Source organism: Tursiops truncatus, chromosome 15 (genome assembly GCF_011762595.2).
Source record: "Tursiops truncatus isolate mTurTru1 chromosome 15, mTurTru1.mat.Y, whole genome shotgun sequence".
NCBI classification, from domain to species: domain Eukaryota; kingdom Metazoa; phylum Chordata; class Mammalia; order Artiodactyla; family Delphinidae; genus Tursiops; species Tursiops truncatus.
The window spans coordinates 36459433-36478298 of record NC_047048.1 but is presented as its reverse complement, the minus strand read 5'-3'; the positions used below and the strand labels follow the sequence as shown (position 1 = coordinate 36478298).

The 18866-nt window shown below is 57.4% G+C and overlaps 2 protein-coding genes across 21 annotated transcripts in view; one reads left to right on the top strand and one right to left on the bottom strand.

Annotated features, from left to right (window-relative positions):
* Positions 1-157: 157 nt before the first annotated feature.
* NTHL1 (nth like DNA glycosylase 1) lies at positions 158-6144 on the bottom strand. 3 transcript variants are annotated; one of them, XM_033839650.2, is made up of 6 exons: positions 6007-6144; positions 4539-4812; positions 3828-3998; positions 2750-2909; positions 457-562; positions 158-376 (listed from the first exon to the last, which is right to left on the bottom strand). In XM_033839650.2, exons 2-6 carry the CDS (start codon positions 4611-4613, stop codon positions 253-255), a joined length of 636 nt encoding a protein of 211 aa, XP_033695541.1. In that variant the 5' UTR covers positions 4614-4812; positions 6007-6144; the 3' UTR covers positions 158-252. The 3 variants fall into 3 exon arrangements, with proteins under 3 accessions (XP_033695541.1, XP_033695538.1, XP_033695540.1); XM_033839647.2 differs by having other exon boundaries at positions 4539-4777; positions 6007-6140; XM_033839649.2 differs by having other exon boundaries at positions 4539-4774; positions 6007-6129.
* Positions 6145-6186: 42 nt separating this feature from the next.
* TSC2 (TSC complex subunit 2) overlaps positions 6187-18866 on the top strand; it is a 37327-nt gene continuing 24647 nt past the window's right edge. For 6 of the 18 annotated variants that reach the window (XR_012326145.1, XR_012326146.1, XM_033839641.2 and 3 more), the window contains exons 1-14: positions 6198-6328; positions 6847-7013; positions 8060-8146; positions 9782-9892; positions 10710-10854; positions 11877-11994; positions 12403-12451; positions 12869-12994; positions 13330-13403; positions 14466-14592; positions 15416-15559; positions 16437-16574; positions 17485-17588; positions 18017-18098. Coding sequence is in view for 16 of the 18 variants with exons in the window: in XM_033839641.2 (XP_033695532.1) it covers positions 6876-7013; positions 8060-8146; positions 9782-9892; positions 10710-10854; positions 11877-11994; positions 12403-12451; positions 12869-12994; positions 13330-13403; positions 14466-14592; positions 15416-15559; positions 16437-16574; positions 17485-17588; positions 18017-18098 (1443 nt within the window). In the remaining 2 variants the exon portion in view is untranslated. Of the gene's footprint in view, positions 6329-6846; positions 7014-8059; positions 8147-9781; positions 9893-10709; positions 10855-11876; positions 11995-12015; positions 12071-12402; positions 12452-12868; positions 12995-13329; positions 13404-14462; positions 14593-15415; positions 15560-16436; positions 16575-17484; positions 17589-18016; positions 18099-18866 lie in introns of those variants that run through there. The other 12 variants (XM_033839633.2, XM_033839632.2, XM_073792434.1 and 9 more) reach the window with 5 other exon arrangements.

The window sequence follows — 18866 nt, the reverse complement described above, 5'->3', positions numbered from 1 at the left end:
CCCCCAGCACTCAGTCCAGATGGTCACGTCCCCATCCTGGCCTCCCAGGCAGCCCTGTTCCAGACACACGTGAGCACGGATGCAAACACAGCTCATGCATGTGCTTTCCAGCATGCCGCCTCCCACCCACCGGGGTAGAAATCAGCCAGACCCTAACTACAAACAGCCCCCAAACTTTATTATAAACAGGCTATGGCTCTCCAGCAAAGGCACAAAGAGGCCAGAGTGGTGCCGGGCAGAGGCCCCAGGCCCTCAGAGTCCGTGTGCAGCTGGGCACAGGGCCCGGTTGAGGCAGGCCTGGCAGCGCGGGTGGAGGGGCAGGCAAGTCTGCTGGCCAAAGCCCACCAGCAGTCCATTGATCTCGCTCCACAGCTCCCTGTGGGGGTGGGAGCCATCAGTGTGGAGGGAGGGTGGGAGGGAGGGGAGCCCGCCCTGCCCCACCCCAACCCTGCACACCTGGGCAGCCACTCTTCCAGTGCCCTGCGGGTCTCCTCCGGGGACTTGGTTGCCTTCCTGGTCCATCTGAGTCGGTTTACGATTCTGTGCACGTGTGTGTCCACTGCTGCTTGGAGATGGGGCAGGGTGAACACGGGGCAGGCTCACCGGGCCAGACTGCCCCATCCCTGCCACGGCTCCCAGTGCGGGTTGGTGGGGGGCTGAGTCTGAAGCCTGAATCCCCCTACACACCTCCCCAACCCCCGCTGGCTTCTGAGGAGGACCCAGAACTGCGCAGGCCTGAGAGAGAGTCACATGGGCCATCCCTGCTGCTAGGCAGGGGCTGGAGTCAGATCCAGAGGACTTGGGCCTTTTTCCTGGGGTGCAGGCAGCAGTGCCTCCTGGCCCAGGCACCAGCCATGGGTGCTAGGCTGGGTGGCAGCAGCTTGACCTAGTGGGCCGGCATGAAGTCACTGCCTGCAGAGCCAGCACCTGCCACTGCACCATCAGGGACGGAGAGGGGAGCGCGGCCAGGCCAGCTGCAGCTGTTGTGCACCCGGCCGCAGTCCCGGCTCCCCGTGGCCGGCCACCCTGGGGCTTGGCCTGGGCACCTGCTCACCAAGGCCCCCTCCCCTAGCCAGATGCAGCCCCTGCCTCCTCCTCCTATGTGTCTGCCGAAGAGAAAGCGAGTTCCTGCACTGGCCCACTTCCCCTGCTGCTGGCTGCCTGGAAAAAGGCTCGGGCCTGCCCCAAACAGCGATAACAGGGGCACAGGGAGAGTATGCAGATGGAGAAGCCACACCCCTGGGTCACCACCAAGCCTGTTTCTTTCTCTGTAACACGTAGGTGACCATGCACTTAAGCTACCCAGAAGCCCAGCCCAGGGCCACACCACACTTGTGGGCCTGTCCAGCAGGGCTCTGCACACCTGTGCCTCTAATGGGAGCAACTACTTCCCCTGCTTTGTGGCCCAGCTCAGAGAAGCCAAGTGCCTTGCCCAGGGTCACCCAGCTGGGAGGGCAGAGCTGGGATCGGCTGCTGTATCCCATGGCTCTGGCTCTCTACTCGAGGGGGCTTCTTCTCTCAGGAAACCCCCTGGGAAGTGGGGCCCACCCTCCCTAGGATCTCCCTGCAGGTGGCCTGGCCCACAGACAACCAGATAGGGCAGCATTCCCACACTCCTGACTGCTGCAACCAGCTGCAGGCAGGGGCCCTTCCCCCACAGACCTGCCAGACCACTCCTAGACACGGGCAGCCGAGGACAGCCGCCCAGATAAGCTCAAGTATCTGCTGAGAGGCCGGCAGCCGCAGGAGCCCAGTGAGGGAGGCTCTGCCCGGGCCCCGCCTGGCCTGGCTCCCGCTTTTCAGGGCTTCTGGGCTCCAACCTCATCAGGTAGCCAGAGCCCTCCTCCTCTGGCGGGCACTGCAGGGAAGGGGTCCCTACCCCAGGGGGCAGGCTTCACAAGCCTCGGAAGCCCTGGGGGGATCCCCACCACCTCTCCTGGCTCCTCTGCATGAGTCCCTGAGAAGCACCACGGTGGGAACACACAAGGAGGTCATGGGTCAAGCCCTGGTTTCCGGGCTGGCTGGGCCTGCGCTGTGCAGCCTCAGAAGCCCCCACTCGCTGGGCAAAGATCTGAGGAAGCAGTCCCACCCCAACCCAGGGGTCTGTCTCCACTCGGAGCTCCTCCAATGCCAGAATGCCATACAAGGACCCAGGATAGGGATTCCAGGAAGGGCCCCCCCAGCCGCTTCCTCCTCACCCCGGGTCCCCATGTCTGCACTGCCCCTGCCCCCTCTGCCCACGCTCATTCCAGAGCCTTGTGCTCTGGCCCTCTTCCCCAGCTCACGGCTTTGCAGATGCTGTTCCTTCTGCCCAAAATGCACTTCCTCCTCTTGGCCTGGCCAGCCCACCTCACCCTTCAGCTCTTGGCTGAATTATCACCTCCTCAGGAACTCCTCCGAAATGCCCCAGACCAGGCCAACTCCAAAGGTGCCCTGCATGCCCCCATCAGTGTTTCTACCCCAGTGTCTCTCTCCCTCATGCAGCATAGACCCGAGTCCATCTAGGGCCTCTCCCAGAGGCCAGCATGCTATAGGAGCTCCTCAGCAAACAGGAACTCCTCCTGCTAGTACCCATCTCTGGGTGGGGTGGGCCTAGCTCTGAGCTGGGAACACCTTTCTGACCCTTCGGGCTGAGTTGTGAATGAGGAGAACTGAGCTGGGGTCACTGGTCACAAGGATGGGGGAACCTCAATGGCAGCCAGCAAGCCTGGAGCCTGCCACTCCTGCCTTGTGGGCGCATGCCACTCACCAATGCCTGACACAGTGCCCCAGGCCACTGCCATGGCCAAATGTGCCATCTTGGGCCCGACGCCTGGCAGTGCCACCAGCTCTGCCAAGGAGGCTGGGATGTCCCCATCATAGCGCTGCTGCAGGATAGCACTGGTCTGCTTGATGTACTTCACCTTGTTCTGAAAGATTGCGGGGGTCAGCGCTGGAGGTCAGGAGTATAGCCCGACCTGGGAAGACGAGGCCCAGAGGAAACCCACAGGTGCCCAGAGCTACCCGCCAGCTGTCCAGGACACACTCAGAGGCACCTGCTTGCCTCTGTCCCCCCAGGAGGTGGGAACAAGCCAAGGGCAGGAGAGCCCAAGGAAGGCCCAATGCAGGCCTAGACCCTGCCTCCCACTTGCCTGGGGCCAATGACAAGTGCGTGGGGTCAGGCTTGAGTCTCCCTGCCCCATCATTCCCTACTAGAGACCAGGCAGGCTAAGCAGGACCAGCTAAGCCAGAAGCTGGGCTCAACAGCACCTGGGCCTTCAGGAAGGAAGGCTGGAGCCTGGGGCTCCCCCACCAGCCGCCAGGCCAGCCGGGCGGTTCCCATCCTGTGCCTGAGTGGACAGGGCTATTTAAAACCCATCTGATGAACTGTAGCCCACGCCAGTGCCGAGGGGAAGTAGCCCCACCCACCCGGCTGCCTTCAACAGACACGCCCACCCACCACCCTGTACTCTGTGGCCTGTTGGGGCCCTAGAGGGGTTGTGCACTCCAGGGAGGCTTGGAGTAAACAAAGGGATAGATGGGTGGGCAGCCTTAGTGAGGAAGAGAAGGGCCAGGCGTCTGGGAAGGGAGGTGGAGGAAGGAAGGGGTGGGCTGCAAACAGGAAAGGCCAAGGAGCTCCAGTGCCTGGACTTGAGGCCCCATGGCCAGGCCCCCTGTGGGCTGGTCAGAGCGGCAGGGGCAGGGCGGTGCTCCAGTGGGAACTCATAGCCAGGCCCCCACGGCCAGGGATGCCCGCCCCGGCCTCCCACACCCCACAGCCCACTCAGTCTGACATCTTTCGCAGGCCAGTGGCACCCGCAGCCCCACTTGCCACGGGCTGGGCTCACCCTCCAGAAGCCCACAGGATAGATGAGCGTGCCCAGTGTGCTGTCATCCATCTGCAGGATGCTGTCCACCGTCAGGCCCCGGGCCCGCAGCCGCTGCATGGCGCCTGCTGTCACCTGGTCCTTGGTCTGGCTGGAGAGCATCAGTGACAGCAACACCTGGTACCTCCGCACCTGCTTGCACAGTGACAGGCACCAGGGTGGGGGTGGGTCCTGGGTGTTCAGCCCAGCCAAGCCCTTTACTCATCTGCACGTGTCACCCCAGGCAGTGCATGGGATATCCGCCTCCTATCCGCCCAGGCCAAGGGTGTGTGTGTGGTGTATTTTCCACTTATGTGGAAAATAGCAGCACCTGCTTTGCAAGATCACTGTGAGGCTTAAAGAATTATTACTGCATTCAGAATTGCACCCAGCATGACGTCAGTGCTCAACAGCCCTTGGTTGCTCTTGTTATCGTTATTGCTTTGCAAAGGATGCTGCTGCCCACTTTACAGACAAGCAAACTGAGGCCTGTCACCGGGTAGCAGAGCTGGGATTGGAATCAAGTTAGTCTTAGGACCAGGCTCTGGGCCAGTGAAGTGTAAGGAACTCCCTCTCTCTCTCAGCAAAAGTTACTGAACACCCATGATGTGCCAGCTGTCCCCTGCTAAAGGCCTGAGAGGAAGCAAGTGTCTTGTTCAGAAGGGGGTCACCAGCAGATGGGTGCCCGCCTACCTTCGGGGGTGCGCTGAGGTCATAGCAGTGTTCAACCCCCAGCTGGTCCACAGGCGCATCCTTTCCACTCCTCATGGTCCGGATGTTCTCCAGCTGCTGCCGCCAGTCCTGAGGCTCCCAGGCTGGTGACTGGAGATGCTCGACTCCCTCTCCTTTCTCACCTTCTGAGGCCTCGTAGGCCACATTCAGTCTTTGAGCCTTCCGCTGACGCTTCACAGGGCTGTAGCTTTTCCTACCTTCTGCAAAAAGTACCACTTGGTCCCTTCAGTGAGGGCTACAGGTAAGGAAAAGGTGTGGGTGCTGCCCTACCTGCTATCTCATCCTACATCATTTATTCAACAACCACCCATCACCTACTACAACTGCGGGTGCTCTGGCCTCTGCAGCATGTGCTCCGGGCCAGGTCAGCCTTCCTCATGCCGTTGGCCCTCTGACCAAATCCACTTTAGCACATGACGACTCTAAGTAACAGCCTCCACCATGGTGCCCCCAATCTAGTCTCGACACTGTCAGAGAGAACTTTCTAAAATCTGAATTGAGGGGCTTCCCTGGTGGCGCAGTGATTGAGAATCTGCCTGCCGATGCAGGGGACATGGGTTCGAGCCCTGGTCTGGGAAGATCCCACATGCCACGGAGCAACTGGGCCCGTGAGCCACAACTACTGAGCCTGCGTGTCTGGAGCCTGTGCTATGCAACAAGAGTGGCCACAATAGTGAGAGGCCCACGCACCGCGATGAAAAGTGGCCCCCACTTGCCGCAACTGGAGAAAGCCCTTGCACAGAAACGAAGACACAACACAGCCGAATATAAATAAATAAATAAATAAAAATTAAAAATTAATATCTGCTAAAAAAAAAAAATCTGAATTGAGTTGTGTCACTTTCTGTTTAAAACTCCAAACTCTGTCCTGGCATCAGAGCTCCTGCCTACCTGGCTGGCATTATCGCGTGCCTGTCCCCCCCAGCCATGCTTCTGCCCAGTGTGTCATTTTGTCTGGACTACCCCTGGGGTCTTTGGGTGTCCGTAAGAATCCTCCTCTGGACAATCCTGCAGACGTCCAGGCAGGACAAGTGGCAGGGGGCCCTGTCGTTCTCGCCCACCGCTGAATCTCAAATTAGGTCCTTAATAACGACGTAAACGTAAGGAAAGCCACGCTGTTTCCCACTTTCTCTCAGAGGCACCCTCTAGCAGGGGGAGAAAACTTCTGGCTGGGACAGTCCTTGGCACCGGGCCTCTGAGCTGGAAGCAACTATGAGGACAGGGCCGGTTTGCCTCGCAATCAGCCTGGCACAAGTGGAGTACCCTAGGGCATGCTAGCGGGACCGGGAGAACTTTCTTCAACAGGACGAAGGTGGGGGAGGTGGGAACGCCTGAACCCAGCCCCTGTCTCCTGGGAAAGAGCTTAGGGCGGGAACTCAGGCCCCCACCCCGCCTCTCTTCCTGTGACCCCGCGCGGGCGCGGCGCTACCTGCAGCCGCCTCTTCTCTCCGGAGCGGCGCGGGCTTCTCCCTACTTCCTTGCTGACCGGCCCCGGGTCCCCGGCTCCGGCTGCGGGTCACCATCCTCACGCCCACCGCATTCATGCCGGATTCCTGCGGACTACACGTCCCGGCGGCCCCTGGGACCCCATCACGTGACTAGCACTCGCCCAGCCTTTCCTCCAGAGGGCGGCCCTCGGCGCCCTCCCGCTGCCGGAAGTGCAGGTCGCGCTTCCGGCGGCGGCTTGTGGCCGGGGGTGTGCTCGGTTCTCGGCGCTGGGACTGTCCCGCTCGCTGCGGGCGCGGGGAGTGGTGAGTGGCTCGAGGTGTCCTGACCGCCGACTCCGACGGGGCAGCGGAGGAGGCTGCCTCTCCAGGCCTGCTCGGCACTGAGGCCGTGGGGGCGGACCCCGCAGTGTCAGGCCCGGCTCTCGGGCGCGCCCACCGCAGCCTGATTCTGGAGCTCCAAGCATTCCTTGGTTTTAAGTCATGGCGGGTGCGAGGGGGTCCCTGCTCCCGGCGTCCCCCAACAGTCCTCCTCCACACGGGGAGAAGAGAGATGGCAAACGTCAGGGCTCCCTGGACCCCGCGGCGGCCGCCCCCTGGCCCCAGTTCCCCTCCCTCACTCCATGCACTGAGGCGGGCGGACGGCCTGGCGTTTTCCAGGTTTATTTCTGGCCGGAACCGCGCCAGCCTGTGGTGGAGTTTTCTCGGGGGCTGTGGGAGGGAAGAAAGGTCGTGCCCACCGGAGACCTAGGGTTCGCGGGCGGTCCGCGGCGGGGCAGGTGGGTGGAGCCGTCCCTGAGATCTCTGCCTGATTGTCGGCACAGAGGAGTCCTCTGATGCGTCCCTGCCCAGCATGGCCAAGCCAGCAAGCAAAGATTCAGGCTTGAAGGAGAAGTTCAAGATTCTATTGGGACTGGGAACTCCAAGGCCAAATCCCAGGTCTGCAGAGGGCAAACAGACGGAGTTTATCATCACGGCGGAAATCCTGAGAGTGAGTGAGCTGCCTGGGTCTTCTCTGCTAGCTTAGTGGGAGGTGCAGGGAAGGCTGAGTTTGGTCTGTCACCAGGTTCTGTGGGAGATGGGCTGCTGGTGACCGTCTGTGGGGCTGCTGTCCCCAGTACCATGGTGACATATGTGTCTTTTCTCTGGAAATTCAGGAAGTCAGGATCTTGGCGACTTGGTCCAGCACACTTGAGTTAGTATTCAGATGTTGATGCAAGAAAACTTGTTTTACTAGATGACCTAAAGGCCATGGTCTCCACAGGTGATTAGGGTTATGGCCAGGGGTAACTGGTAATGTGTGAGTTTCTGCGAGAAGTAAGGCTTCACTTTTTTGTCTGTGTTGGAATCTCACAGACGTGCCTACTCAGTGCTTTACCCATAAATAATGTTGAATGTTTGCACTTGTAAAGTTTCTCGTTCAGAAACAACCAAAATGCTCATCAATTGGTGAAGGTTTAAACAAAATGTGATGCCTTCATACGATGGAGTAGTATTTAACAAAAAGAGAAGTGAAGCACTGATAACATGCAACAGCATGGATGAACCTTGAAAACATTATACTAAGTGAAAGAAACCAATCACAAAAGCCCACATAATGTATGATTCCATATATATGAAATGCCCAGAATAAGCAAATCCATAGAGACAAAGTAGATTAGCCTTTGCCAGGGCTTGGGGGGAGGAGGGAATGGGGAGTGAAGCTTCTTTTTGAGGTGATGAAAGTGTTCTGGAATTAGTGGACCTGGTTGCAAGCACTGTGAATGTGGTAAAAACTGGATTATACAGTTTAAAGTCATTACAGTGGTGAATTTTATCGTATGTGAATTTTATTTTAATAAAGTGCAGCTATGGAAGAAAAAAAAATTGTCTGTTCTTACTCCCCTAAGGTGGACTAGTCAACTCTGGTGATTCTTGGTTCAGAAGATTCTGCTGTGGGTCTCCAGCATGGGAAAGGCAGGGCAGTTCCTAGAGTGCTCTTGATTGGCAGGTAAGGAGACCTGGTGTCTGAGCACTGGCCTTCTTTCATCTCTCCAGGAGCTGAGTGTTGAATGTGGCCTCAACAATCGCATCCGGGTGATAGGGCAGATCTGTGAGGTTGCCAAAACGAAGAAATTTGAAGAGGTAGGTGTGTCTTGGTTGGGTGCCTGGAGAGATTCATGTGAGCTTCATTAAAGCCTGATTTGGCTCTTTTTAGGAGCAGGGTTGACAGCTGACTTCACTAATGAACTGATATGCACCATTTGAGGGAAATTTAGTCTTCATCTTAGCGATGAGGAAGCTTCTGGAAATGTCCTGAGCATAACCCTGAGAGGCCAGTCACATGTGGAGGTGGGGAGCAAGAGGATTAGGCTCTTTTAGCAGATCCAGAAGCGGTTTTGTGGTGCTTACAGAAACGCACGCTCACTTGTCCTCTCACATTACAGATTCGCAGGAAGGAAAAATAGGGGAACGTCAGGAGAGCATGTGGTTTCACAGAGAACAAGCCCAGGCACACCAGTCTCTGTCTTTCTGGGAGAGATGTTTGGGTGGTATTAAGCAGCCTCACAGATGTAGGAGTATTTATTTTGGGCAGATACTTCCAGGCTCTCTCCTGATGTCCTGTGGACAGAGTGGGAAGCTTCCTGCCGTTAGAGTTCCTCAAGGGCTCTGCTCTCGCCTCAACCTACTTTTGTGTGAGTGACACAGGAGGAGACATGGGTCTCATACCTGGCGGGTTCAGATTTGCTCAGTGGGGAGGAATCACTATGTCCTCTGCAGGTCATCTGAAACGTGCAGGCTGCACATGACCAGGGATAAATGTGAGGATAGGCATCTATGTTCTTAAAGTTGTTTGTGTACAATAAGTACGGAAAGGGGAGCCGTGTCAGAGCTGCCGTCAAGTGAATAGACAGATAGGCCTAAGAGGCTGGAGTAGTCCATGGGCTCAGTGTCTGTGTGCTCTTGTGGCTTAGGGTGCATCAATAGGAGTATTGTGAATGGGACAAAGGAAGTAAAACTTCCAGTGTATTCCAGTGTATGCCCGAATAATGTTGGTCAGACAACATTGAAAAGACATTTTAGTTCCCTTCTTAAGAGGAGTGAGCCCGGGAAAGGGTAAGTGGTCTGGAAACTCTGGCTGGAGGGAGTCAGGGATGGTTAACGTGGGAAAGGGAAGCTGACACAAGAGAGACTGATTCTGGGAGCTGAGGGGAAAGCACCCAGCAGCTCCCTTGTGGGCTGGGTGGACTTAGGAGGCAGATTCCAGAAGCCTGGACAGAGTTCTTAGCAAGCCAAGCCAGGCAGCAGAGTCGGGGTTGGGGTGGGGTACTGAGTGGCCCGAAGCTGGTTTGTTTACACAGGGGAGATACAGAGCATGGGATTCCTGGGTCAGGCTGCAGGCCCGGGGACCGCTGTGGTACTTCTGGTTCTGAGACTCTTCCAGTGGCTTTTCCCATGGAGCCTGAGCAAGCTCTCAGAGACTCGCTGCTGATCTCTGGAGACAGCCAGGACGGCCTCCCTGGCCTTCCTGCTTTCCTCCCTCCCCTCAGACTATGGCCTGGTGAGGGTTAAAGGGACCTGTGAGGGTTCGAAGTAGCTTGGAGCTGTTCCCCTTGTCAGGCTCGTGGTCGCTGTGGGCTGTGACAGGTACATGAGGGCTTTAGAAGAGTGAGTTCTAAGTCAAAAGACCACGTTGTTCTGCTCTGTCCTTTGCCCATGGAACTGTCCCTCAAGTTGAGGGGCCAGCACACCAATCCCTGTCCCTTCTTTGCCGGGCAGCATGCGGTGGAAGCACTCTGGAAGGCCGTCTCGGACTTGCTGCAGCCAGAGCGGCCGCCAGAGGCCCGGCACGCCGTGCTGGCTCTGCTGAAGGCCATCGTGCAGGGGCAGGTAAGAGGTGGCCGCTCTGTGCCTGGGGGGAGCTGGGCGGACCACGTGCTGACTGCTCCCGCGGGCCACACTTGGACCCTCGTCTTTGGCGAGAGCACCAGGCATAGGTTCGCTGGTTCCCAGGGGCCCTGCAGCCGGACTGCCCGAGTGGGCATGCTGGTGTCACCTCTAGTATCTGCGTGACCCTGGGCAAGTCACTGGAGCCCCCTGAGCCTCCACTTCCTCTCCTCTAAAGTGGGGATGCTTGTCATTCCCTTTTTTCTGGGACGTTCTGGGGAGTAAATGAGGCAGTTCACCCAAAATGATGAGAATGGCTCCTCACACGAGTGAGCTGTTGTTTTCTTGCTCTCACTGACCTCCTGCCCCTCACCGTGGGCTCCTGCCCCTCACCGTGGGCTCCTGCCATGCTGGAACACCCAGGCCACCTCTCACCATTCCTGCTTGGAAGGCTTCCTCTCCTCTTGGCCTGTTTCCTCTATGCCTTCACACCCCGCTGCTCAGAGAAGTCCCCACTCTCAGCTTCGTTAGATGGCTATCATCATTCCGTGAGCATCCCTCGAGGGTGGGTGCGTTGGCTCCTGCTGTGTGCCCAGGCCTGGGCTCATAGTAGGTGCTCCACACACACACTGGTCAAACGATGACCAGTGCGCCTGATCCCCTACCCAGTTAGTCCCTCACAGCCGCTTCCTCGGGGAGGGAGAAAGGGCCCCAGGGCTGGGAGTCTTGGAGCCCACAGCACTTCTTGGACTTCTCATAGCTGCTTGGGAAACCCAGGGGGATCTTGGCGGGACTGCTGACCCGATGGTTTTGTCTTCAGGGAGACCGCTTGGGCGTTCTCAGGGCCCTCTTCTTTAAGGTCATCAAGGATTACCCCTCTAACGAAGACCTCCACGAGAGACTGGAAGTTTTCAAGGCCCTCACGGACAATGGGAGACACATCACCTACTTGGAGGAAGAGCTGGGTGGGTGCCACGTTGGGTGTGAGGTCTCTCTGGCCTTGGTGATCAAATTTAATCTGGGATGCAGGAAGGCCTGTCGGGCCCAGAGGGAGTGCTGCAGTTCACAGGCGTGGCCTGCAGAGGGCGCTGCAACACACTGGTCTGCTTATCTGTGTGCAACCAGGATCAGCCCCCCGAATCTCCCCAGGAGCTTGTTAAAAATGCAGAGTCTGGGCTTTACTCCAGACAGGCTGGCTCTGAATCCCTGGGGAGTGGGGCCTAGATGTGCCTTTTAGGCGGGCAGGAGGTGGTCTGCGTTTTGCTGTTGGGAGAGCATGCTGCTGACCCAGGCCTCAGGCTGGGTCTTATCCAGAGTGCCCTGAGGTTTTTGGGGGGCTGGGGCCACCTCGCTGTGTCTTTCTCCTTGCCCTTTTCATGCCCGGTCTGGCCTCCTAGCGCTTCCCTTTGGTGGCCATCCTCCCTGTTATCCTTATGGTGTGAGGTTTCCATGAGTCTTGAGATTTCATGTCACTGCTGTGGGGAGAAGAGGAAGGTAAAGGAAGAAGTAAATCTGACTTGGGCCTTGCTGTTCTGTCAGAAATGGGCCTCAGCTGTTGGTCCACCTGCAGGACAGGTGCTGACAGTGAGGATGTGGTTAGTTTTTCTGTCCAAGTTTATGTGTCTAGCAACCAAGCGTTGCTTGTGTCTCCTTTGAGAGATTCTCTGTGGGGATGGGGGCCTCCTAGACACTCGCCCCGAGTTTGCACCCCCAGCATCGGGGTCAGGGCTCTGAGCATCAAATGCACAAACGCTGCCCCTGCCTCAGCTCAGACCCCTTCATGCATCCTGGGAGCTGGTGAATTCCAGAGTCCATGACATGCTGACCTGCTCGGGCTCCAGCTGAGCCTCCATCGGTCCCGTGCTGGCCTGCCTTTCATTCCATGGGGACCAATGATGCTGTTTCCAGCAGTGAATGGGATGGGGACTCATTTTCCTGGGGAGGAGGTGAGTAGGAAGGACATTGCTCTCCTCTTTTTCTCCCCTAGCTGAATTTGTCCTGCAGTGGATGGACATTGGCCTGTCCTCAGAATTCCTTCTGGTGCTTGTGAATTTGGTCAAATTCAACAGCTGTTACCTCGATGAATACATTGCATCCATGGTCCAGTAAGAAAAACATGTGATCAGTAACATGCACTGATCACAGTGCTGCTGTCTTGTTTCTGCAGTTCAGCTCTGTAGGGTGAATAAAGCTGTTAAAACCATCAAATAAATGGAGATGTTGGAAGTGGCCAAAGCCACCTTCCACATAATGTTTGTAGCAGATGTGTGATATTACCTGATGTTTTGTTTATTGTTACTTGTCATTTGTTCAAAACACTCTGTGAAACCCTGTGGGCAGAGGCTTGGTCTTGGTGCTGTACACTCAGTGCTGAGCAGTGGTTGGGTGAGGGGAGCCCTGAGGGAGGATGAGCCACTTTTTTAACTGACTTGGTAGAGGAACCAGGAAGTAAAATGGAGCCACCCAGCCTCTGGGAAGTGTCCTCTCAGCTGACTTTGTGTTTCTTCCCACAGCATGATCTGCCTGCTGTGCGTCCAGACCGTGTCCTCCGTGGACATAGAGGTCAGTAGCTGCCCCCGTCCAGGGACAGTCCCTTTCACCGTCCTTCTGGGCAGGCCGGGTGGTGTAGCAACTGAGACCCCAGGCCCTGGGGTCAAGCCCTGTGCTGCCCCTCACTGGCTGTGTGGCCTCGGGAAAGCTGCTTGACCTCTCTGAGCCTCAGGACTGTCTCCTGTAAGTAAGGGCGTTGGATGACATCCGTTGTGGGGTCATAGTTCATGATGGGATAACCCACCGTGGCTGGGATGTAAAAGTGCCTCCCAGATGCTTGCTCACTCTGTGGTTCCCAGGAAGGCTGCTTTGACAGAGGGGAGGGGCAGTCATTGCTGACCAAAGGATGGTCAGTGGAGGAAGCTGTGGGTGTCACTTCCCTGTGAGCAGGAGGCAGGGCTGGCCTGACTCTTTTCTCCGCCCCACCAGGTCTCTCTGCAGGTGCTGGACGCCGTGGTCTGCTACAACTGCCTGCCGGCCGAGAGCCTCCCCCTGTTCATCGTCACCCTCTGCCGCACCATCAATGTCAAGGAGCTCTGTGAGCCTTGCTGGAAGGTAGGGGTCTAAACTCTCATCTTGCAGAGTTCTTGCCCGGATGAAGTGATAAGCCAGGCTTATGGACAGGACAAGGGCCATCTTGTCCTCAATGAATGGCCATCTTATTCTCGGAGCGGCCAGACAATGGCCTGTTGAGGGGAAGCCAGTGGCATTTTCCCAGTGGCTGAGCTGAGGTCAGGGTTTTGGTGACATTTTGAGAACTTAGCTGCCCCTGTTCGGGAGGAGATGGTGGAGAACAGCTGGACGTGGAGGGCTTCAGAGTGGTGGCCGTGCGAGGCCCCGGGCTCGTGTTTGTGTTTGCCAGTCTAACGACGGTGCGTCTTGCTTCCCAGCTGATGCGCAATCTCCTGGGCACCCACCTGGGCCACAGTGCCATCTACAATATGTGCCGCATCATGGAGGACAGGCGAGTGCGGGTGGCCCAGCCGGCATGGGTGAGGGCGGCTTGGCGGCCGCAGGGCCTCCTCAAGGAGGCTCCCTGTGTGGGCTCTATGCCTCGGCACAGGCTGATGCGGAGCATCCTGTTCTGGTGGGGTGGCTGCTCCAGAAGCGAGTCCTGATCTAGGGCTCACGTCTTATGCTACTGGTCACCTGTCCTCCCCTCCTCCTGCCAGTAAAGTCAGAACATGCAAAACTGAGCTCTCGACCTCCCTCCCACAGGCGGACCTCCTCCAGTGGGGCTGCCTCACCACCCACTTGTCACGAGGCCCTGCCTCACCTCCCACAGCCAGACCGTCTCAGGTGGTGTTGCTTCTGCCCCTGAGATGGTCGTCTGTCCACTCCCAGGCCCCCCCACCCCCTCAGCTCTCACCTCCTCACTGCTCTCCTGCACTCACTCTTGGCCTCCTGAAGTCCATTCCTCCACACAGCAGCCACACATAGTTTTTCCAGCACAGATCTGACTGTGTCACTTTTTGCTTGAAGCCACAGTGGCTCCTAGTGCTCTCAGGATAAAAACCAAATGGCAAGGCCTGGATGGTCCAGCCCTGCTCAGCCTGTGAGCTTCTCGTTCCCGCCTTGTTGCCCTTCTGCCACCCACCCAGGACCTTTGCACATAACTTTCATCTTGCTGAAATGTCCTTCCACCTGGGTTGAGTTTCCCTGTGTGTCCTTGACATTGTAGTGTTGCGGTTAGATTCCCTGATCACCCTGAGCAGGTCTGCTCTCGTATCCCATGGCTTTCCTTCTTAGCTGTAATCTGAGTTGGAACCTTGGTGTTTATTTACGTGATCCTTTGGTTCACACCTGTGTCTCCTAGGCTGTCAGCACCATGATGCTGAGGGCTGTTGAGCGAATGCGTGAATGAATCACACGGTTGCTGCTGGCCCCTGAGTCCCCTGCCCAGCCTACTTCCCCAGCTTTGCTTCTGCCTCATAAGTGTAGGGACCTCCAGGGAGGCTGCCAGGAGCCTGGGTAGATGCTGGGCTGGGCCCTGCTTATATCCTGTCTTCCCGGGGAACGCTTTCAGAGCCTACATGGAAGATGCCCCACTGCTGAGAGGAGCTGTGTTCTTTGTTGGCATGGCTCTCTGGGGAGCCCACCGGCTCTACTCTCTCAAGAACTCCCCAACATCTGTGTTGCCGTCATTTTATGAGGTAACTTGGCTTCTGTACCGCAGTGAGCTGGTGAGGGCGGGAAAGCTCACCTCAGCCCCACCCAGTGGGGACAGGCCTGTCAAGACGGGGAGTCTGCTGCAGGGGCAGGAGGTGGGGGGTGGGCACGGGGGGAACGTGTGCAGTCATTTGCTTTGCAAGTGGGGTTGCGATGTAGGGCCTTTGAAGGTTTTATCCTCAAGCAAATATTATATTTTGTGAATTTCATTTTCTACAAATTAGCATCAGGACTGCTCAGGATTCCCCCTGGGGATAGTGACATACTTGCTTTCGACAGTTTCCTTGGTCAAGTGGCAAACTTGCTCTTGGTCTAGAATGAGGCCAGAGTTAATAGCTTGTGTTTCCACCGTGCCTGGTGGAGTTCGGAGCACTTTGCATGTTTTCATGTAGCTGTCATGGCACCCTGGTGAGCTGGGGCAATCACACCATCCTCATCTTACCTGACAAGCAGATGAGCTGTGTCATGTCCCAGCTGCCCCTAATGGGGTCCTTCTGGCCACACCCTGTCTCCTGGGCAGTGGAGGCCATGTTCTTTGCACGTTGCTTGCATCAGGGTAGCTTTCAGGTTCTTCTAGGCCAGGAAGCCAGGGACCCAGAATTTGAAATGAATGGTCTGGCTACGTCAGGCCCTTTGGAGCCAGTATAGAAAACACACTTCTGGGTTCCTGAGATACTACTTTTGTGGCCCACGAGATGTGCGTGGGAGCGAGGCATCTCATGCTAGGTTCCAAGGGCGACGTGCTGGGGCTTCCTGTGCGTGAGCGCAAAGGGGCTGATGCTGCGTGCCCCCCGGGCCGTGTTCCAGGCCATGACCTGTCCGAACGAGGTGGTGTCCTATGAGATCGTGCTCTCCATAACCAGACTTATCAAGAAGTACCGGAGGGAGCTCCAGGCTGTGACATGGGACATCCTGCTGAACATTGTTGAACGCCTGCTTCAGCAGCTCCAGGTGAGGTGGGCACAGGGAGAACCGAGACGGCCGACCCGTTGGCCAGAGGGCCCCTTCCTGGGGGGCGTGGACCCATGGGGGCCTCTCCCCGCCCCTCCAGGGCCCTCCCTCAGAGCTTGCTGGGCCGTGTTCTCTGATGGCTCTTGGGTGGCAACTCACCGTCCACTGAAGACGGCTGTTTTTCCCAAATCCCCTCTATCAGTTGAAGCAGGACTATGTAATAGGTGAGTAAGGGGGGTGGGGGGTAGTGTTGATCAAGATCGACAGAGTAACATGCCAGGTGGCCTCCATGGCCTGCAAGTGGACCCTGAAGACAGTTCCCAAAGTGTCTCGAATGCTGCCCGCAGTTGGTGGAACTTTGGAGGAGGGCTTTGACTGTGGCAGGAAGGAGGACGTGATGGTGCAGGGGCTGCAGATGAGATGAGGCCCCATATAGCATGGGCTCGGGTCTGGGGCACTGGGGCGGGCTTTAGGCGGATGGCCAGGCCCGTGGGAGGAAGGACCGGAACTCAGCAGGGCCTGGGTTCTTGTCCCTCAGGGGTGGCTGCTGGGCCAGATCATTGTCACGACCAGCTGGTCAGGCAGTGCTTCATCTTGGAGTGATGGTCTGGGAGGCCACACCCCTGGGGCCTCCAGAAGATGCGAGAGCCTGAGGGAGGTGTGAACACACTAGTAGTGGAGGCCCGCCATGTGGGCACAGCCAGGACCCCTTGGGCCCCACCGTTCCCCAATGGGCAGGAATAGCACTCGTGCCCCCTGTCCAGTGGGAGGACCTGAGAGGGTGTCTGGATTCAGCTCATTTGAGCTGAGGACTCCAATGCCGAGTCCTTGAAGGGAGCTGAGATCCCTCCTGTGTAACCGTGCCTTCGTGTTGCAGAGCCTGGACAGCCCAGAACTCAAAGCTATCGTCCACGACCTGCTGACCACGGTGGAAGAGCTGTGTGATCAAAATGAGTTCCATGGCTCGCAGGAGAGATACTTTGAGCTCATTGAGAGATGTGCAGACCAGAGGCCTGTAAGACCACCTCTCTCTCCAGCACAGTGGGCCTTTGGTGCTTGGGCAAGCGGGTGGTTTAGGTCAGGCTGCTGGGGGAGAGGAGGGGCTGCTCAGCTCCCGGAGGTCTGGCTGTGTGGGTCTGGAGGCAAGTTTTCCGTGAGTTTGAAGTAAAAACCTTGGCAGGCTTCTGCTCCCCTGGGATTTGTGCTCCAGCAGAGAAGTCTGCCGTGCCGTCAGGAGGCTGAATGCGTGTGGGTCTGTGAGAGCACATCACAGCCTAAGCATCCGTTTCCTCCTACCTGTGCGGAGGGAGGGGCCAGTTGGCTTCATGCTCAGCATGTCTGCTCTCCGAAAGGCAGGCAGTCCTGGTGCCAGAAGGGCTCAGCCTGATGCAAGGCTTTTATGTGGGTTTTATCTTTTATTTCTTTATTTTGGCTGTGTTGGGTCTTCGTTGCTGCACGCAGGCTTTCTCTAGTTTCGGCAAGCGGGGGCTGCTCTTCGTCGTGGCGCGCAGGCTTCTCACTGCGGTGGCTTCTCTTGTTCCAGAGCGTGGGCTCTAGGTGGGCTTCAGTAGTTGCAGCAAGTGGGCTCAGTAGTTGTGGTGTGCAGGCTCTAGAGCACAGGCTCGGTAGTTGTGGCACACGGGTTTAGTTGCTCCACGGCATGTGGGATCTTCCTGGACCAGGGCTTGAACCCATGTCCCCTGCATTGGCAAGCGGATTCTTAACCACTGTGCCACCAGGGAAGTCCGTTATGTGGGTTTTAAATGAATCTTCACTGCTGCCAGCAGGGCCTTTATCGTGTGGGCTCCCTACCTGGGCCTCGGAGTGGCTGGTCTCTTGGGCCAGCAGCATGGGGCCGTATTTATCAAAAAATCTCTGGAAGGGCAGAGCGGCTCATTCACTCCAGGTCTTTCTTCCTTTGACAGGAGTCCTCCCTCTTAAACTTAATAACCTACAGGGCTCAGTCAATCCATCCAGCAAAGGATGGCTGGATTCACAACCTGCAGTTACTGATGGAGAGATTTTTCAGGTAGGCAGCCTCTGGAGGCCCACCTGACCCTGTGTCTGCACTGCAGGCAGGACACTGAGAGTTAGCACTTTCCTCTCCGATTCTTGAAAGTGACAGTTCTCACTGAGCAGGAAAGGGTTTGTCTTCCAGAGGACAGAGTTCTCTGAGGCCTCTGTGCTTACTCCCTCCTGTGGAGTGGTCATCTAGAAAGAGGCCATCTCTGAGGGCCAGGTTCTCTGCCCCTTTACCCCATTCTTGGTCTGGATGTTGCCGAGCTGGGCCCCACGCGGGGAGGATCTGGAGTCAGTCTTGCCTGACACGGAGGTGGGTGGGTCTGGGGGCTGGGTCCCCAGGGAAGCCATTGGAGGTTGGGCTACTCGGGCTGGGGGAGGGTGAGGCCGGTGGCTGGTGCACCCGCCCAGCCCCAACAGGTGTGCTCCTCCCCCCAGAAACGAATTGCGCAGTGCTGTGCGTATCAAGGTGCTAGACGTCCTGTCCTTCGTGCTGCTCATCAACAGGCAGTTCTATGAGGTGTGTATCCATGCTGGCGCGGGAGCCCTGGGGCAGCAGGTGCGAGGGCGGCCTCCACAAGCCATGCGGGGTGATGCTCACCCGAGAGGCAGCGCGTGGCCCTTTCAGGGCACTACATGCCTCCTGGGGTTGGCCTGGGACCTGGGGTCTGCCAGCGCCTCTCTGTGGCAGGCTTTGTTTCCTCGTTCATCCCTCCCTCCCTCCCTTCCTTGGTGCCTTCTGCCAGGCCTGTGGCTGAGTGGCCAGGATGGCATAGTCCCTGCCCTCAGGAAAACAGTCTTGCATGGGGACATTTTCTTTTTATTTTTATAATCACACTCATCCTCCGGGCTCTGGGCTGATCACCAGATGCCAGGGTGGTGGCAGCCCCTACCAACCTCTCTACTGCATTTCTTCCCCTCCAGTCCATCCTTCACTAGGTTTGCAGCCAGGGCCTGTCCTTCTTTCAGAATCGGCAGCGGCCTCTGCCCACTGGGCTCTCTTCTCTGGGAGGTGTGCTCAGGCTCTACATCTCCCCTCGTTTCCCAGCACCTTCCTCACCGAGGCCTCACTGGAATGCCTGGTATCCCTAGGACCTGCCCACCCCTCCTGCCCTCTCAGCCTTCCCTTTCCCTGCATCTCTGTCCCTTGGAATTCATTCTTTTTCAGAGTCCAGCTCAGTGCTGCCTCTTTTAGGAAGCCCTCTGGGTTCTTGAGTCCCTCGTGTTGGGGTCGCTCTCGTCCTGCTCTCTGCTCCTGTAGCGCTTTGTACCTGCTTCTGTGAAAGCG